Source organism: Malus domestica, chromosome 05 (genome assembly GCF_042453785.1).
Source record: "Malus domestica chromosome 05, GDT2T_hap1".
NCBI lineage: Eukaryota > Viridiplantae > Streptophyta > Magnoliopsida > Rosales > Rosaceae > Malus > Malus domestica.
The window spans coordinates 20,796,400-20,817,150 of record NC_091665.1 but is presented as its reverse complement, the minus strand read 5'-3'; the positions used below and the strand labels follow the sequence as shown (position 1 = coordinate 20,817,150).

Genomic DNA, 20,751 nt, shown 5'->3' with positions numbered 1-20,751 from the left:
GTTATTAATCTTTTAACATATATAACCCACCATTTATATAGGGACACTTGGTGTACCATCTTGTACACCATGTGTGACGGTCACACTGAAAAATCTCTTCACATCATGCACAAGTGCTCTCTCAACAATACAATAATGTTAATCATTGTTAAAGAATGTGAAGTCTCAGATCGCAAATCTAAAAGAGTTCAATACAACTTATATATTGAAACAGTTTCAAAGCGTTAAAATTCTCATGTAAGCCATCAAACACAAATTTTATATCTTCCATTTGCATGTTCTCACTTTAAAAGAATCCAGCGTGGCAAAATTAAAACAGAATTTTGTTAGCTGCGCGCTATTTACTGTAGACTAATTTGAATTAACAAACTTCCCTAGATTTTGGATATTGATGGAGATAAATCTCTCTTTGTTCCTTGACCAACAAAAGCTCACCTCCTATCTTTTTGCATTAAAAGCAAGAAATTACATAAGGTAAAATTTTCATTAATCAACAAAATCGATCTAGAGAACACCAACAATGAGTGATCACAACCAACACCAGCCTCCTCCTCCTCCTCAACAACAACCTCCTTCACAGCCTCCCAATAATGTTCCTCCTCACCAGCAATCTCCCAGTGGTGTTTCTGCTCCTCCTCCTCCTCAAGGTTCAATAGGTTTCTCAAGATTTGGTGTTTGATTCTCCTCTCCCTAATATCGCTTGTAATTCATATTTTTCCTTGAATTCGCATGCATTAGTTGGAAATATAACCTTGAAATTTATATATTTCAATAACGGGTTCGTTAATTTTGATTTGGCTTTTGTAAATACTGGAATAGGTTATCCACCACCACCTGAAGGGTATCCCAGGGACATTCCTCCACCACCTTCATATCCCCCGCAAGGATACCTCCCTCCACAAGGGCAATCTCCAACTCATGGCTATCCTCCTCCAGGCTATCCTCCTCAGGGTTCTCCACATCGTGGGCATCTTCCTCCAAATTCTCCGCCACATGGGTATCCTCCTCAAGGCTATCCGCCTCCAGGTTATCCGCCCCAGGGTTATCCTCCCCAAGGATACCCTCCCCAGGGCTACCCTCCTCCCGGATATCCTACGCACGGCCATCCTCCTCCAGGATATCCCCCTCATTATCACCCCCAACCTGTCCATCATCAGCAAACCAATACTAGTAGCAGCACGGGTTGTTTGAATGGCTGGTATGTTTACGCCTCTTCTTCTTTTTTTTTTGGTTCTCTTTGTATGGACGCATACGAAAATGTGTTGGCTCTTAACTAACGATCAATGACATTTTACGTGACTTAATATTTACAATTTCCTCACCCATTTTATACAAACTTCTGCATGATACTCTATATTTTGCATGATGGTATCTTAAGAGGATAGATGAATTAAGTGAATTCTCTAAATATTTTTTTTCTTTCAATTTTATAAATGGTGCAGCTTGGCCGCTCTTTGCTGTTGCTGTATGTTGGATTGCTTATGGGGAGGAATGTGATTGAAGTCTTATTTCATCGGAGAATATTCTGTAAAAAATTATTCTCCTAAATGTAGTTGCCAAATATTTCTCTATTATTTAGGTTTTGTCTATTCTTCTAGAGTGTCAATTTGCACTTCCTATAAACATATGACAGTAAAAAAGGGAGTGTGGTACTATTTATTTTGAATCTTTTAAATAAATTAAATTTGGCCTTGTTAGGCTATTGATCAGGAATCAGGAGCATGGATAGAAATTAAAGAGATGGAGAAGGAATATCTATCTGTGACTGTGAGCAAATAATATGCTCTATCTAAAGCTTGAGGAAAAGCCCTCACTCGCTTGACAATGTTTATAAAAAGTTTTACACCAAGTTGAAATATAAATAATAAAATTGAAGAGGGGAGCAAAGTTCATATCTTCATGGAGGATAGTTGTAAAAACCAAAAGAAAAATATTAAGAAATTTAATTGTTGAATTATATATTTTCAAATGAAATTATTTTTATAATATTCGAATTTCACTAAAAAAATAAGCTTTCTGGATGACCATGTAAGCCTACAATTTTAGCTAAGAAATAAATTTTTGACGGGGAAAAACCAACTTTAGCCGGCAAAGACCAATTTTTGATTTCCCGACCCGCGTTCCATGGCCTCAACGGGAACCCTACATCAGAGCTCACGTCGAAGCCTGCACCGTAGCCGGAGGCTACCCTTCCGATGGGCCGGCAAGCCCTAGATGCGCAAATCGCCCATCTTGTTAACCATAGTAGAAGATCATTGAGAAACTTACAGAGAAGAAGATAGAGGCGTAGAGAAGAAGATAATAGTTTGAGAGAGAAGTCAAAGTTTAGAGAGAGAAGGAAATCTTTTCATATATTTCACATAATGTTTCTGAGTAAATACAATCCCACATATATTGGATGAGATCTTATTACATGATCCTTATCTTCTAACTATATCTCTTATCCGTACAAGATAGACTAACCAACTCTTGTAATCTAACCTTTGATATTATGACAAATGTCATAATCCTGATGGTTTAGTTATATACTCTAACATCCCCCCTCAAGCTCAGGTTTGGAGAAACCAAGCATGAGGTTGGAACAATGTGTACTGAAAAGAGGTGCACTAAGCCCCTTAGTAAGGATATCTGCAAACTGTTCTTGGGAAGAAACAAAATGTACTAGAAGCTTCTTGCTTGCCACCCTTTCACTAACAAAATGAACATCGATCTCAATATGTTTGGTCCTCTGATGTTGAACTAGATTGAAGGAGAGTGCAATGGCAGACATATTATCACAAAACAGAACTGGAGTATAAGGAATTTTGATCTGCAGAAATGTAAGCAACTGTTGAATCCAATCTAATTCTGCAGTTCTTGAAGACAATGCTCTAGACTCAGCTTCGGTTGATGATCGAGATACAGTTTGCTGCTTCTTTGAAAACTAAGAAATGGAGTTGTTTCCCAGAAAGACAACTAAGCTAGTAGTGGATCTCCGATCATTAGGATCCCCAGCCCAATCAGCATCACTAAAGGCTTTAATTATCAACTCACCTCTGCTATAAGTAATCCCATGTGACAGAGATCCTTTAAGATGCCTCAAAATTCGTTTTACTGCAATGAAATGAGATATCATAGGTGCTTGCATAAACTGACTAACCTAATGCACAGACAAGGCAATGTCAGGTCTCGTAAAAACAAGATATTGCAGAGCACCAACAACACTTCTATAAAGGGCATGATTATTAAAGGGATGTCCATCATCCTTAAGAAGCCTATTGTAAGGCAAACATGAAGTTGCTACAGGTTTAGCATCCATCATCTCAGTCTTCTTCAACAGATCAACAACATATTTCGCTTGAGACAAAAATAAATCATTTGAAGTTCTAGAGATTTGAATACCCAAGAAAAAATGTAGAGAACCAAGATCCTTGATATCAAATTCCTTAGTCAAATCTGTAATGACCTGTTGTATTGCAGAAGTGGCACTCCCAGTAATTATAATATCATCCACATATAGGAGAAGAATCACAATTGAGCCATCAACATGTTTGACAAACAGTGAGGAATCAGAATAAGTGTTTGTAAAACCCAAGTATGGCAAAAACTGAGTAAACATGTCATTTGAAGCCCTTGGAGCTTGTTTAAGTCCATAAAGAGACTTATGTAATTTACAAACCAAGTAAGGATGTTTAGAATCCATAAATCCTGGAGGTTGAGACATATAAACCTCCTCTTGCAATATGCCATGAAGAAAGGCATTCTTCACATCTAGTTGTCTCAAAGGCTAATTTAATTAAGCTGCAAGAGTGAGAATCAATCTGATAGTTGTCGGTTTTACAACGGGGCTAAAAGTTTCTCTACAATCCAACCCTCTTCTTGACTAAAGCCATTGGCAACTAGCCTAGCTTTGTGTCTAACTATATTCCCATCAGCATCCCTCTTAACTTTAAACACCCATTTACACCCAACCAAATTCTTGTGAGGTGGAAGATAAACTAAACTCCATGTTTTCTGTGAATAAAGAGCATTGAGTTCTTCTTGCATTGCATTAAACCACAGTGGAACCTTCAAGGCAGACTTGTATGTAGCAGGCTCGGTAGTAGTCAAATCTACCACTGTTGAACTATTTGCATAAGCAAAGAGAGCTTTTTTCTTCATAATCCCACTCTTAGATCGAGTTTGCATAGGATGTAGATTCAGTGGTGAAATTTCAAGAACAACTGAAAGACTTTCAGAACTATACTCAGGTACCACAAGAAGTGGAAAACCTTGTATATCAATGGACTGTGGTGGGATGGGTGGTTGAGGTAATGAATTATGTAGTGGTGTTGAAGGATGAACTGTTGGTGGTGTAACTAGGACATTTTCCAAGTTAGGGAACACAACAAGTAAAGTGGTAAGAACACCAGCTTGTGTTGGACACCGTGATTTAGAACTAAAAGATCCATCAGGAAAATCAATTTCATTGAAAATGACATGTCTTGATATGTATATTTTCCCATGGTTTAGTTCATAACATATGTAACATTTATAAGTGGACGCATATCCCAAAAAAATGCATTTTGCAGACTTAGGTTGTAATTTGTTGCTGTTATAGGGTTTCAAAAGTGGAAAGCAAGAACATCCAAAAACTCTAAGATGGTGAATTTCAGGAATGGCAAAATACAAAAGTTCAAATGGTGATTTACTTAGGAGAATTGGAGATGGCATTCTATTTATCAAATAGATGGTTGTTTGACATGTAAAAGTCCAGAATTTAGAAGGCAAATTGGCATTTTGTAACAATGTTATAGCAATTTCAACTATGTGTTTATGTTTTCTCTCAGCCAAACCGTTCTGTTCAGGGGTATAAGGGCATGATTTATTATGAGAAATGCGTTGTTTTGCAAGAAAATATTGCATAGGTTTACCAATGTACTCCCCCCCCCCCCCAATCACTCTGTAATATTTTTATTTTTGTTGAGAATTGAGTGAAGACAAATTGATAAAAAGAGACAAATACTGAACAAATGTCTGATTTATTGATTAATGGAAAAAGCCAACAAAATCTGATACACTCATCAACAAAGATAGCATAGTATTTGAAACCATCAACAGATACACTGGGTGCAGGTCCCCACAAGTCATTATGCACAATTTCAAAGGGTATTACAGACTTTGCAGAAGCAGGAGAGAATGGAAGTTTACTAAATTTTCCTTCTAAACAACTTTGACAAACAATAGGAGACACATTTTGTTTAACAACAACATTAGACTTCCTAAGTATAAGAGAAGTAATGGGATTTGAAAGGTGACCTAGTTTGCAATGCCATAAGGTTGAATTCACAGTATGTCTAAGGAAGGCAATAGCTTGATTAGCTTGAAATTGAGGTGATTGGTGTGATTGTAAAGTAGGGAAAGAAGGAATTGGATATAGTTCATTGTTGCAGAGCCCTTTATACAAGATTCTCCTTGTGGCCTTGTCCTGAATCTAAAAGCAATATGCATCAAAGATCAACCAACAGTTGTTGTCAAGACATATTCTATGAACTGACATTAAATTATGAGACAATTTTGGCACATAAAGTACTGAATTCAATTTAATAGGCTGTAAAGATGGCCTAAGAAGTGAATTCCCAATGTGAGAATCTTGCAAACCTTCACCATTTGCAGTTTGAACAATCTCATTTTGTGGATATAGAGATGCAAGAGAAAGATTGCTGAGATCATTTGTCATATGATTGGTTGCTCCAAAATCAGTCAATCAAACTTGTGGAGAGACTTGATTGGACATTGCGGAAGGCATGGAGGGCATGACATAAGAAGTAGAGGCATTCATGGATGGAGAAACATTTTGAGACATCATATTCATCATAGGAGACATGTTGGACGGAACCATATTCATCATGGAAGGCATATTGTTCACATACTGTGACTGCAGATAACCAAGAAAAGTAATGTGCACTGCTGTCATTTGAGATTGCGGAGGTCTGTTTTTATTTCTATAGAAACAAGTCTTGGCAGTATGATTGTCCCTATCATAAATTTGGCAATTCTCAGAAGATTCAGTATTTGTATAAACACATGTGGCAGCAATGTGACCATGTTGATAACATAATTGGCAGATGACATTAGGAGATGATACACCATTATTACTTTGAGAATGATTGCCAAGAATGCCAGGTGCATAATCATGAAGAACAGGTTTAGAATTATAGTATCTTTGTCCTTGATGATTATAAAAATTTTGTCCTTGAAAATTCCCATTTTTACCTTTGCCCTTGAACTTAGACTTGAAACCTCCCTGAAATCCAAAAGAAGAAGCACCATAATTTCCATGAAACCCATTTGTATTTTGAAACCCATAATTGAAACCTCCCTGAGAAGCATAAGAAGAAGCACCAGAATTAGAATCATGGTTCTTTGCATACATTGCAGTAGGAAATGACAGACATTAGCTACTCTCAATAATGGCTTCCTTTGCAAGTAATTGAGCACGAAATTCTTTAAGAGATTTCACATTTTCCCTTCCACAAATTACACATATAAATGTATTATACTCTGAAGACAAATCATTCAAGGCCAAGATAACAATATCCTCATCCTCAAAATTAACCCTTACTATAGCAAGGTAATCTCTTATTTCTTTAATCCTTTGGAGATATTGGGTTCCAAAATCTGCACCTTTCTTGATAGTTTAAAGATCAGACATGAGTTGAAAGATTGAAGTTTTACTAACAGTCGAGAACCGTTCTTGAAGTCGAACCCACAAATCTCTAGCACTGGTACTACCAATGACACAAGAAATGGCAACAAATGACAGTGTTGCAGTGATGAGTTGCATAATAGCCTTATCATGCATCTTCCAGACTTTGTATGCATCTGATTTGATTCTTGAATTAGAAGTAGTGGATGTAACCTCAAACTCACTTGAAGCAGGAGATGAGAATTGGGAAGGACATGAATTTGTACCATCAACAAAGTCCATAATCCCATAGCCTTCAAGCATCAATTGCATCCGAAAATGTCATTGAAGATAGTTGGAATCATCCAACTTAACCGACACTGAGGATGAGATAAAAGAAATTAACCCAATTATCAGAGACTGCAAAATTTGCAGTTGATTTGCCGTGACCATTATGAAGATTTTTCTGTAAGAAATAAGAACAAACACTTGGTAGGCAAGAAGTGACAGACACGAGACACATAAATGGGCACGAGAAAAAGCCCAAATTTCACAGAGAAATCACAGAGATACAAGAAATGAAGCGAAAGCAGAAGAAACCAGAATCGAAGAAGCAATTATGTTGTTTGGGCGATTGATACCATGTTAACCATAGTATAAGATCATTGAGAAACTTACAGAGAAGAAGATAGAGGCGTAGAGAAGAAGATAATAGTTTGAGAGAGAAGTCAAAGTTTAGAGAGAGAAGGAAATCTTTTCATATATTTCACTTAATGTTTTTAAGCAAATACAATCCCACATATATTGGATGAGATCTTATTACATGATCCTTATCTTCTAACTATATCTCTTATCCGTACAAGATAGACTAACCAACTCTTGTAATCTAACCTTTGATATTATGACAAATGTCATAATCCTGATGGTTTAGTTATATACTCTAACACATCTGCAGGGGTAGAGCCTTAAGATGGAACAAACCATCATCACAGCTCTCTCGACAATCGAAACACGCATCTTGCTAGCGCAGATGCTTGAGCAACTGCCATGGCCTCAAGTGGTCCCAGGGAGGGGTGCCTTTGCCTGGTTTAAGTACTAGACGAAGTTCGCCAAGCCTTGACGGGCTATCTCAACATAGACACCAAATATGTCCGGCTACATTACAGGCTGGTTTGGTATTGCTGTGCTTTGAAAAAAAAAACTGTTTCTGCTGTGTTGTGAGAATAAGCAGCTGTAAAATAAAACAGCAGAATGTTTGGTAAACGTTTTTGTAAAAGTGCAGTATTATAGTGTTTGGTACTTTTATGTAAAACGGCTATGACTATGTGAAATGACCAAAAGGAGTATAATACTAGATGTGCCATTAATTTAATTTTCTTAATAAATAAAGTTGAATTACTAAATATACTTTATTTTTAAAAGAAAAATATTTTAAACTTTTTCTTAAATATGAATTAGTATGACAAACTACTTCAATTGAAATATTTTAAACTGAATAGGTATGATTCATTAGTACAATATTGTTAATATACTTGAAAATAATGCATTCATTAATCGAGATTAGGTGCAAACAGAACCGACCTTAACCAACAACCCACACTTTATGCGCTATGGTACACAAACACATACAATTTACAAAGACATGCATATTTGTGTTTGTGTGTGTCTCTGTATCTCTTTGAATAACTTTGGTTATTCAAAAATGGCAATTGCGTGTCAACTGCACAACCAGTGGCTAATGAAGAATAAAACCGATAATAAACTAAACAGTGGTGATCGGTCCACATATAAACTAAACGGTGGTGATCGGTCCCCTGATTTTATTACCTTAATTTCCAAAAAAAAAAAAATAGAAAAAGGCACAATGGGAAATTTCCATAAATGGGAAAGAAATTTCTCAACCTTTCCTTTCTTGAACAACCAGCAGCGCCCAACTCTCTCTCTCTCTCTCCCCTTCTCTTTCCAAAATTGTTGGCTTTCATTGCTCTGCAAATTTCCTTGTAGGACCAAAACTTCAGATCTGAAACCACCCCAACGAAGGTAAACAAAAAAACAGATGAAAGGTCCAGTAATTAATTTATGTATGGTTTTCCTTTTTTCTTCTTCTTCTATTTATGGTAGATATGAAATATTGGACAGTTGATTGTGGTTGGTGGGTTGATCTAGGTTTTGTTTTACTTATTTAGGTTTGAAATGCTAGGGTTTGTGGTCAATAATCCTTAAAATTATCAGAAACCCAGAGAATATAGGTAGTTTTTTAGTTTGTGGACATTTATATATATATATATATATATATATATATATATATGTGTGTGTGTGTGTGGAAATTCGAAATGGTTGGTTTATTTTATTTTACTTGAATTATTGTTTCTGAATTCTGAAGGGGTAGGAAGAATTGGAGAAAATGATGAGGGAGAAGATCAAGATCAGGAAGATTGACTACTTGCCGGCAAGGCAGGTGACCTTCTCAAAAGAGGAGAATAGGGGATTTTGAAGAAAGCTGGAGAGTTGTCGATGAGAACCCATGACATCGCCTAGCAGATGAAGGCGGTGCATAAGGAGATGCCCACCACCGTCAGGCTGTCCGAGTACTTGAGGAAGGATGCCGAGCCTAGAGAACGAGAGAGATCACTGAGAGAATGAGAGAGATCTAGGATTGAAATTTTCTGGTTCAGGTTGTGCGAGAGGCAATCTGAAAGTGTAAGGAAAGGAGGGCAATTTTGGGGTTATTGAAAAATTCATTAAAGATTTACTGTTCACCCTTGTTTTTGGAAGATTTGCAGCTTTAGGTTTTGAGCTTATTTTCATCCACAACTTTGAAATAAAGTTGATTTTGATAGTTTACCAAACAGCAAGAACCCTTTCTACTTTTTTTTATACCCATTTTTTTTTAAATCATCTCAATTCCACACCAAGGCTACCTTGTGGAAGCCGAGCGCATCAAGAGAGATTACGCTATATGGCTGCTCGACAATTATCGTTTATCATATGTATTTTAATTGATTAGGTTGTTGAAAATAGTATTCAAAAGAAGAGAGCGGAAGAAGGTAGAAAATGAGTTGGAAAGTGAGAGGATTGATGCGTATATAGTATTACGTACACATAGCACTGGAAAAGGGTAAATATATACCAGAGATGACGACACCGCCACGAACCTTATCAATTTATACATGAAAGAACGTAGCACTTGGGCCAATCTAACCATTTATTTTGAGGACATCACATCAACAAAATAAACATTGACAAAGGGGTTTTTTCAAGTCAATTTTTGTTGGCATGTTGTTATTCATGTATGTGTTGATTTGATTTTTTTTTTTTTTTTTGGGTAAATGTGTTGATTTGATTAATGCAAGTGTTTTTGGCATTTTGCCCTTACAAAAAGCAATTGACAAAGAAAAAGAAGAAGGATAGTATGTATGCAATAACACTATGAGTCAAAGAAGTGAGACATGTGAATTGTATGGAGGTAAATAACAATTATGTGACTGTTTTTTGCTGAAAAATTGTGTAACTTTTTCGTATATTGTTCATTACGAAATAAGGAAGAAGAGGAAGAAAGTGTAATATATGATCTCAACTATTCAATTTTGTTCCAAGTAATAAAGTTGTTTAGATATTGGAGAAAATTAAAAATTCATTTTGAGGAGGTCTTTCTCATTCTCTAGCTGAAATTTGGATACCATTTCTCAAGATTGCTTTTGGCATTTTGTCCTGAAAAAAAAAAGCAATTGGCAAAGAAAAATAAGAAGAATAGTATGTATGCAATAACATTATGAGTCAAAGAAGTGAGACATGTGAATTGTATGGAGGTAACCAACAATTATGTGACTGTTTTTTGCTGAAAAAATTGTGTGACTTTTACATATATTGTTCATTACGAAATAAAGAAGAAGAGCAAGAAAGTGTAATATATGATCTCAACTATTCGATTTTGTTCCAACCAATAAAGTTGTTTAAGATATTGGAGAAAATTAAAAATTCATTTTGAGGAGGTCTTTCTCATTCTCTAGGTGAAATTCGGATACCATTTCTAAAGATTCCTTTTGGCATTTTGCCCTAAAAAAAAGCTATTGACAAGGAAAAAGAAGAAGAATAGTATGTAACTATGTATGCTATAACATTATGAGTTTAAGAAGTGAAGCATGTGAATTGTATGGAGGTAAGCAACAGTTATGTGACTGTTTTTTGCTGAAAATTTGTGTGACTTTTTCATATATTGTTCATTACGAAATAAGGGAAGAAGAGGAAGAAAGTATAATATATAATCTCAACTATTCAATTTTGTTCCAAACAATAAAGTTGTTTAAGATATTGGAGACAATACAAAATTCATTTTGAGGAGGTCTTTCTCATTCTCTAGGTGAAATTCGGATACCATTTCTCAAGATTACTAGCGCCACAAAGTGGCCATATAAAGCCACCCTCTTGAACCTTGAGTTATTTTTAGATTTTTCCCATTTGCATGTTAAAATTCACTTAAGCTATCAAATACCAATTTCACATCTTCCATTTGCATGTTCCTAACCTTAAACAATCCAGCGTGTCAAAACTAAAACATAATTTTGTTAGCTGCTATTTGATGGAGAGTAATTTCTTTTGGTTCCTTGGCCAACGAAAACACATCTCCTAGCGTTTTGCATTAAAAGCAAAAAAATTACATAAGGTTACATTTTCATTAATCAACAAAATCGATCTAGAGAACACCAACAATGAGTTATCACTACCAGCACCAACCTCCTCCTCCTCCTTCTCATCAACAACAACCACCTCCGATGATGAACCTCCTCACAAGCAATCTCCCAGCGGTGTTCCTGCTCCTCCTCCTCTTCAAGGTTCAATAGGTTTTCCCTTATTATGTGTTTGGTTCTCCACTTCCTAATATCTATAAAAGAAAATAAATATTCCCTTGTTTTTTTAGCCTAATAGACTAATAATATTTCTTCAATTTTCATGCATTCGTTGGACATATAACCTTGAAATTTATATATTTTTAATTTTTTTCAATAAAGGGTTCATTAATTTTGATTTGGCTTTTGAAAATAATAGAATAGGCTATTCACTTTCGCCCCCTAATATTTCAGGCCCAAACATTGCCGCCTCGCTTCTTAACCTTCGACCATGGATAGTGGCAGAGCCAAGATTTCGACTTAGGAGGGGTCTCCCACAAATGTTAGGAAAAAAAATTAAACGGATAGTATTTGCAAAACTATTAACCAAAACATCATAGTATATAAATTGACAAAACTACTTTCATTGTTCTTTGGACTCTTTGGAGACGACGACTCTAATATCTCAGGTTGTAATTTTATTTTGAAATACCTTTCCATAACTGAAAACTGAAAAATGTAAATTGACTAACTTTAAATTATAAGAAATATGAACATATATAGTAAATTTTACAAACTAAAACAAATTAGGCAATTAATTAAAAGAAATTGCAAGACGTCAATTTAGTAAGAAAATAACCGTAATTTAGAAACAAAAATTGCAAGAGGGATTGAGAGTAAAATGCATACTTTGGGTTGTAAGTCAACTAACTAAACTTCAATTTCTTTTTCTTTGTTGGAATAATGGAAGTAATCTTCTAGTCTACAAAACAAATATTATTTGTTGAATTAATTTATATATAGAGATGACAATCTATATAAAATTGACAAATTCCAAAGAATTAAAGATGAGAACCTGTGGAGATTTGGAGTTCATGCTCCGCCATAGTTGCTACTCTGGTGAGACAATGTGAGAGAACAGAAAACGAGAGTTATATGATGGGACAAGTGAAATCATTTTGTTTCAAATAAATTTTTTTTTATTTTTTTATTTTTTGGAAAAAAATATTTATTTTAGGGTAAAAGACTGTTTACTACCATCATGTTTCGTGGTTTTCAACATTTAGTACATCAAGTTTTTTTCGTCTCAGAGTCATACCTAAAGTGTAAATTTTGGGACAGTCTCATACATCCATTAGTCAAATTGTTAAATGTGCCATTAATTGTGACGTGGTGCCCATGTGGACAATGACTGGGTGCCACGTGTCAGCCACATTTTTTTTTTCTTTTTTTTTTCTTCTTTCTTCTTTCTTCTTTCTTCTTTCTTCTTTCTTCTTCTTATTCTTCCTCCGACTGCAACTTTTTTTTTCCTTTTTCCTTCTCCTTCTTCCTTCCTCCTTCCTCCTTCCCCTTCTTCTCCTTCTTCCTTCTTCTTCCTTCTCCCTTCTCCTTCTCCTTCTTCTTCCTCCGAATCTGGGGAAGTTTCTTTTTTTTTTCCTTCTTCCTCCTCCTTCCTCCTTCCTTCTTCCTTCTCCTTCCTCCTTCTTCCTTCCTCTTCTTCTTCTTCTTCCTCCGAATCTGCCCAGATTCGGTTTTTTTTTTTTTTTTTCTTCTTCCTTCTTCTTCTCCTTCTTCCTTCCCCCTTCCTCCTTCTTCCTTCTTCCTTCCCCTTCTTCTCCTTCTTCCTTCTTCTTCCTCCGAATCTGGGGAAGATGAAGGTTTTTTTTTTTTTTTTTGAGGAAGATGAAGAAGAAGGAAGAAGGAAGAAGGAAAAAAAAGGGAAGGAAGAAGGAGGAAGGAAGAAGGAGGAAGAAGGAGAAAGAAGAAAAAAAAAAGTTGCAGTCGGAGGAAGAAGAAGAAGAAGAAGAAAGAAGAAAAAAGAAGAAAAAAAAAAGCCGAATCTGGGTAGATTCGGAGGAAGAAGAAGAAGAAGAAGAAGAAGAAGAAGGAAGAAGGAAGAAGGAAGAAGGAAGAAGGAGGAAGGAGAAAGAAGAAGGAGAAAAAAAAAAAAAACTTCCCCAGATTTAGAGGAAGAAGAAGAAGAAGAAGAAGAAGAAGAAGAAGAAGAAGAAGGAAGAAGAAGAAAAAAAAAAAAAAACCGAATCTGGGCAGATTCGGAGGAAGAAGAAGGAAGAAGGAAGGAGGAAGGAGAAGGAAGGAGGAAGAAGGAGGAAGAAGAAGAAAAAATAAAAACTTCCCCAGATTCGGAGGAAGAAGAAGGAGAAGGAGAAGGGAGAAGGGAGAATGAAGAAAAAGGAAGAAGGAGAAGAAGGGGAAGGAAGAAGAAAAAAAAGTTGCAGTCGGAGGAAGAAGAAGAAGAAGAAAGAAGGAAAAAAAAAACGTGGCTGACACGTGACGCCCAGTTATTATCCACATGACCGCCACATCACAATTAACAACAGATTTAACAGTTTGACTAACGGATGTATGAGACTGTCCCAAAATTTACACTTTAGGTATGACTCTGAGACGAAAAAAACTTGATGTACTAAATGTTGAAAACCATGAAACATGAGGGTAGTAAACAATCTTTTACCCTTTATTTCATTATTGAGAAACGGAATGAAGAGATTGTGTAAAAGTTTATATCAATTAATTATTTTAATATTGAAAAGGGGGCCAATTTGATTGGAAAGTGCACTGGAAATGGTATAAGCCACTATGCTACTAATAGGATATAGGTTTGAATTACAAAAGTTGGACTGGGAAGAGGGCCGGACGGTTTTTTTTTTTTTTTTTTTTAAACAAAGGTAGGGTAGGCCTAGGACTACTATGGTCCTTTGGTCCCTCCGCCTCTAACCATGGACATTTGGCCAGAAGGTTTTGAAGAAGCGAAACTCTTCCAACCACCCACTCACCAACGTTTATTGCATCTGGTTCCTGTATCCACGCCATTATGCCTCGACTGCCACAACTTGCCACATGTTAAATCCTTACGGTATCCTTTTGTCTTCGATCGTTTCATGCACTGCATGCTCTAGTCGTCCAAGCCGTCGAAACGTCCTTCATTAATTGACGTGCCTAAAAAACTGAGACACATCATACCCATGTGTAGTGGGACGCCGTGAAAACGGCTTAGACGCTTTATATTTTGATGATTACGGGGATTTATTTGGGATTTTCTCAATTCTCCAAAATAAAACCCTAAATCCTCCCATTGTCTTGCCTATAAAACCTCAGAAAAAAAATTTCCTCACGCTTTCCATATTTCACCTAGAAGCTCTGCACATTTGCATCTAGGCCTTCAAATTTCCAGAAAACTCAACTTGCTTTTCTATTTTTCTAGCAATCTCTAAATGGCTTCATCAAATAACTCCCAACAAACTTTTATGAGCTCCAGAAAACCAAGGAATCCATAGGTCGCCAAACCATCAAGTTCTTCAAATTCCCAAATAAAGAATCAGCAACCTACTAATTCCTTGACCCACTTTACAAAGACGCCATCCCAAACTCCATTGTTACGCTGATGAAGGCAAAACTCCTGAGAACTACTATTCTAAGGTGGTAACTGGGCTAAGTGGGAAGATACTAAGCCCTAGGTTACTTGGCCTTGGGCCCTAATTGCCTGAGCCACATAGGTTTGACCAAATGGAACACCATTTCGGTAATGACTAGAAGAGCCTAGCCTCTTCGGCGCTATCAAGATCTTGACCATCAAGATTAACATGGACCAAGAGCTTTTGATGGCGGCTCTTAACTTTTGGAGCCTAGCCACCAACATAATGATCCTTCCTATCAGTCCCATTATCTTCACAATCCTATACATCATTGCTATCATTAGCACCCCCCATATCCGTTGATGCCACCCTACCCTCCTTCCAATACAATCTGGAATTGAAGACCGCATTTAAAAAATGAGTCGTCGAATTCCTAAAAAACATAAGGTTTTCTTATTCTATTGGTACAACAAGTTTATCTTATGTTCGAAGTCTAACAAGTGCATGATCGAAAATATGTAGCACTGGAAATCTGTCAGGTATTGGCCCTCAGCCCTGCCATTCTCGCTAACTTCTTCCACTGCCTATTCGACATCACACTGGAGGGATGAAGCCTCACCAGCATGGCCCTCTCTAAGTCTTTCAATTGTGGCTACAAACCTACTTCACATCGTTAAGGCCTGACTGCCCACCCTTCAAAAGGGACGAAGCGATGGGCTTTCAGCTGACGCCACTTCTGGTTCTAGATCATTCGGCAGAATACATCTACTGGTACAACACTAAAGAAGAACTTCATGTACGCTGCTAAAGACCTTATCCCAACTCCCTAAGACTTCTAACCTTTGAATGGGATGACAAGGTGGACGTCGTGATCCAGCCGAATTAAGGCCCATTCCCATTGATCCGCGACTTGCCATTTGGTTATGAGCTAATGGGGTATCATCAAGGCTGCCCCATTCTTCTTGTGTCGTCTCACTCCCAATTGGCCCGAACATGGGAGGAACCATAATCGAATAAGGATTGCGAAAAGCCACATGACAAGCACACCAACAGGTGCACATAGTTCAGACTTCGGCTATGCTCCCCTGAGGTGGGGTGTCGTCCCACTCTTTCCAAAGACGCCCTCTTCGCGTTGGTGTTAACTACACCTTGACCAAGGTCTTTGAAGAGCGACCAAAGAAATCCGCCACACTGAAGCCAAAAGAAGTTATACCATAAACCACCCTTCATATGTTTTCCTTAATTATTTTAATACTTGGTCAATTCTAACACTTACTTCACCGTAGCCGGCTGAACTTTGAAGGGCTTTGAAGTAATGGTCATGGTAGCTACCAAGAAGAATGCTACTCTTCTGCCAAAGAAACTTTCCAAAACTTCAGTCGTTGTCCTTGCGTCGGCCCCTTCTTCGGCCAATGCCCTCTAGTTTTTTAGTCTCACAATATATAAGACAAGTAAATGATGAAATTGGGATTCCACCATAAAACCAATTGGCAATATGGGGAGTAGCCCAAGACCATATAAGCACATAGCAAACCTTGTCCCTCACCGATGTGGGACAACTTTCAACGCGCCCCTGCATGTGTGGCGGATTTTCAAGCCTACATGTGGACAACAACTGGGTGACGTGGAGCGCGTGTGGCCGTTTGGCTTTACACGAGGACAACCCGCTCTGATACCATGATGAAATTGGGATTCCACCATAAAACCAATTAGCAATATGGAGAGTAGCCCAAGACCATATAAGCACATAGCAAACTTTTTCTCTCACCGATATGGGACAACTCTCAACAGTAAACACAGAAAATCCCTAAGTCATTATGCTCTTCGCAATCTACCTCGCAATATAAGCACTAGATTATTCAAGTTTGGTTTGGTTGGATCTGTTTTCCAACCTAAAGCGTGAATATTAGAAAACAAAAGCTGCATCTTTTAATAGAAGGCTGCCTGAACATCATCACTAAGAAGGTAAAATTCCAATCCAATCTGTAAAACTACAAAGCCTCCCAACAATAAATTGAAAAAGCTAATTATTTTCTTCATATACTACTAGTAAAACGTATTTTTCTCGTCAAATTAGGTTACTTATGTTTGCGATCAACTCAAACATATTCATCATTTGTGTCATATATTCATTTTCATGTCAAGAAATGGTCCCTTTAAAAGGAAAACTAACGAAAAGTCCAAAAAAACTTTAGTTTTAATGAAAAATGACAAATAAAGGTGTAGTGAATAGTACCAAGAAAATGTAAAAATGTGATTTTCCGTTAAAAGTAAACAGTATCGGGAGTGATTCGTTAAAACTCCCTTATTTAAACCTACTAACTTTATGCGAATTTTCTTGCACAAAGTAAAAGTCCTACTTCGACATCTTAGAAAACTAATTACAACTTATATTAAATTGTTCCTTCTAATTTTATCGAACCCTTTTGCATACCACATCTATTAATTAAGTGGAGACAATATTGATTGTCAAAAGAATATGTGACGATTTCAATGTCATTTAGTGTTAATCATATCATTCTGGGATTATATTGGGTGACGATAAAATCATCACTTATAAGTTTGATATGAGACTAAAAACATTGGTCACTGACTTTTTTATTTTGTGATGCTTATTCCGTCACTTACAAACAGAATATGTGACGAAATTAGCGCCACGTAAAAGAAAAATATATGGCGACTCTAACATTCGTCACATAAACTATCGGTGACGCTGTATAGGTGACGATAATTGTGACGCTGGAATTTCATCACATATAGTCAAATGTGACGAATTTTCATATTTGTGTGACGAATGTTTGTCGCCACAAAAATCCTGTTTTCTTGTAGTGTGGGTTTAGTGGTGGACCTTGCTTGCTAAAGCCAAGTGCAGGTTTCGCATAGCAGTATAACCTTGAAATCCGAGTGTTTTATTCCCCCGTGAGTATTGAAAAAGAATGCAGAACTTGTCGAACCAGAAACAAAAAATAATATTGAATGAGATGTAACTTTTAGAAGAAAAATGCAACAATTAAAAACACTAAGGCATCGAGGTTCTGCCTACATGCAACTATGCAATTCCACCATTTCGATTCAATTTATAACTCAAATGAGATACAAACAAGAGAGTCTCAATCCAAAGATATGGCAATTAAGTTTTCCCAATATAAAAGCGTTTGATGATTAACTCTCCAATGTAGATGTTCAAAACACATAAAGCTCTTTCAATTCCTTATAGAAATAATCCCAAAAATAATTTGTACTACAACGACAAAATATCAAGAAACTACTCCGTCGAAATCATACCAATCTGCCAATTTATTCAATTGACTAATAGCATGAATATTGAAACAAAACCATGATTGAACCTATGAATCATAACTAACATTCATCAATCCGAAAATAGAATAAATAAGAAATTTCCTTGAACATCCACTAGGTAAAATTAACATTGAAAATCTGAAATAGAATTGAAATATTAAAACTACATAGTCATAGTATAGGTTTCTCCCCTAACCTTAGCTAAGGAGATTAGTTCTCCATAAACGAAAAGTACAGAATTCTAAGAATTGAAAACAAATAGAAGGCAGAGAGGATAGAGCTTCCAAATGGAACCAAGTATTCGCCCTTGTACGGAAATTGTCTTAGAACCCCAAGAGAGATACCAGGACACGGAGACCCGAATCCATTTCTTTTAATCGCACATGAATTCCCGCTGAAGGCAAATATCATAGAATCAAAAATCGTTGGCTCCCTATCTCCTCCGCGTGCTCTAATTTCTCACCCTACAATGTTACCGGCTAGATTTTACGCTGTAAGGCTAGGGGCACTTTTCAAATGACTTGAAGCACTTTTGATGAATATGTTTTTTAAACCAATTCTTAGTAAAAATCTAGTGAATGTTGAAAAAACACTTTAAATACTTTTGGAACCCAAAATCAATTTTACCAAAAACGTTTTCAGTCATTTTAAAGGACTTGTAAACGAGCCATGAATTCCCTCTTCTCTATTTGCTTGGCATGTAAATTGCAATAGTTATCTAATTTGGGTATTTTGTTTCAGGAAAATTACATAGTAGCCCTTCAAGTTTGAAGTCTATTACAACCCCATACAATATCTTTAAAACATTTCACTTTCATACCTCACATACTATTTTATTTCAAAATAATACTTCCGTTACATTTTTCATCCATTGATCCGTTAAGTGCTAACGTGGTTGCTACATTTGTGCCACGTGGTTGCTACATTTGTGCCACGTGGCTGCCAAATGTGTGCCACGTACATGGCAAAAAAAATTTATTTTTAAAAAAAAAGACCTGAATCTTCTAAATAAATAAATATTAAAAAAAAAAACCAAAAACAAAAGCTGAAAAACACCTCCCCGCAACCCCAACTTCGTCTTCCCTCCCTCCCTCCCCCACCCAACTTGCAACCCAAAAGAAGAAGAAAAAATAAACCCATTTTCATCTTCCCCGACCCCCCTTCCTTGTAACCCACCCCTTTCTTCCCCCTCCCGTCTTCCCCAAACCCACCTCACCCATCCTCCACGTCCTCCTCTGCACCCACCCGCGCACCTACCCTCCGCACCCACCCTCTTCCCTCCTCTACACACTCCACTCCTTAAATCCACACTCATTGGGGAAGACAGGATCTGGGTTGCAGGGAAAGGGAGATGAGATTTTTTTTGTTTTTTTTTTTCTTTTCAAGGTTGCAGGTAGTGGATGCGAAGGAGGAGGTGGAGGATGGATGCATGGTGGGTTTGGGGAAGACGGAAGGGAGAAGAAATGGGTGGGTTGCAGGGAAGGGGGGGTCGGGGAAGATGAAGATGGGTTTTTTTTTTCTTTTTTTCTTTCTATGTTGCAGGTTGGGCTCGGGTAGGGGGGAGATGGGAAGATGGGTGCGCGGAGGAGGTGGAGGATGGGTGCGGATGAGGATGTGGAGGATGGGTGGGAGTGGTTTTGGATTTGGGTTGTTGGGAGGGACAACAGATGGGGAAGATGGTGAAGGGGATGGGGTTTCGGCGGGCGGTCGGGGGGAAGGGTGGGGTGATGGGATCTAGGTTTTCTAAGTTTTTTTTTTTTTTTTGGTTGAAGATTTAGGTTTTTTTTAAAAAAAAAAATATTTGTTTTGCCACGTGGCACACATTTGGCAGCCACGTTAGCGCTTAAATGTAACGGATGTATTATTTTGAAATAAAATAGTACGTGAGATATGAAAGTAAAATGTTTTAAAGATGTTATATGAGGTTGTAATAGACCTCAAACATGAAGGGCTACTATGTAATTTACCCTTTTGTTTCATAGCCAAGGCCTAAAATATCAATGATATCGGAAATACCGGTAGTCCAAAAACAAGGAAATTTAAATGGAAATATCGGGATATTATCGATATCGATAAAAATTGAATAAAAACCACAGAAATTGTAAGAAAAACTTGGAAATTTTTATTGAAACTTTGCATGATGTTTATTTAGTCAATTATCTATTAATTTATCACAAAAAATTGGAAGGAAATGCATTGCATGATGGATTTAACTGATTTAAGTTGATTATATAGCAAGCTGACAAACATTGTGATTGTAGAAAATATGTAGTAATTAATTAAAGAAGTTTAAACACACCATAATCATTTATATATAATGAATTAGTACAATATTTTTTACTTTATACATTGCATAGTAAGATACATGAGTGACTTAGTACCACATAGAGTTCATATCAAGATCTAAAATATCGATGATATCGGAAATATCGGTAGTCTAAAAACACGAAAATTTCGATGAAAATATCGGAATAATATCGATATTTTAGACCTAACCCAAATTAAATATCCTCTTACTTTTTACCGAGATTGCACCGCCACTTTCCCAACGTTTACTTATTTATCTTCATCATTCAACTCTTATGCTCCTGCACATGCAAAA

General features: G+C 36.8%; 2 protein-coding genes and 1 long non-coding RNA gene across 4 annotated transcripts; all 3 read left to right on the top strand.

Annotated features, from left to right (window-relative positions):
* The first annotated feature begins 385 nt into the window (after window positions 1–385).
* On the top strand, window positions 386–1,713 carry LOC103419998 (cysteine-rich and transmembrane domain-containing protein B-like). 2 transcript variants are annotated; one of them, XM_029103640.2, is made up of 3 exons: window positions 386–656; window positions 820–1,198; window positions 1,443–1,713. In XM_029103640.2, exons 1-3 carry the CDS (start codon window positions 521–523, stop codon window positions 1,495–1,497), a joined length of 570 nt encoding a protein of 189 aa, XP_028959473.1. In that variant the 5' UTR covers window positions 386–520; the 3' UTR covers window positions 1,498–1,713. The 2 variants fall into 2 exon arrangements, with proteins under 2 accessions (XP_028959473.1, XP_008356297.1); XM_008358075.4 differs by having other exon boundaries at window positions 398–647.
* Window positions 1,714–8,537: 6,824 nt separating this feature from the next.
* Window positions 8,538–9,453, top strand: LOC114825223 (uncharacterized). The gene is made up of 2 exons (XR_003773876.2): window positions 8,538–8,686; window positions 9,030–9,453. It is a non-coding gene; the product is annotated as an uncharacterized lncRNA (long non-coding RNA).
* A 6,108-nt stretch (window positions 9,454–15,561) lies between these two features.
* LOC114825094 (glycine-rich RNA-binding protein 8-like) lies at window positions 15,562–19,887 on the top strand. The gene is made up of 3 exons (XM_070821785.1): window positions 15,562–15,645; window positions 19,543–19,616; window positions 19,692–19,887. Exons 1-3 carry the CDS (start codon window positions 15,562–15,564, stop codon window positions 19,885–19,887), a joined length of 354 nt encoding a protein of 117 aa, XP_070677886.1.
* The last annotated feature ends 864 nt before the right edge of the window (window positions 19,888–20,751 follow it).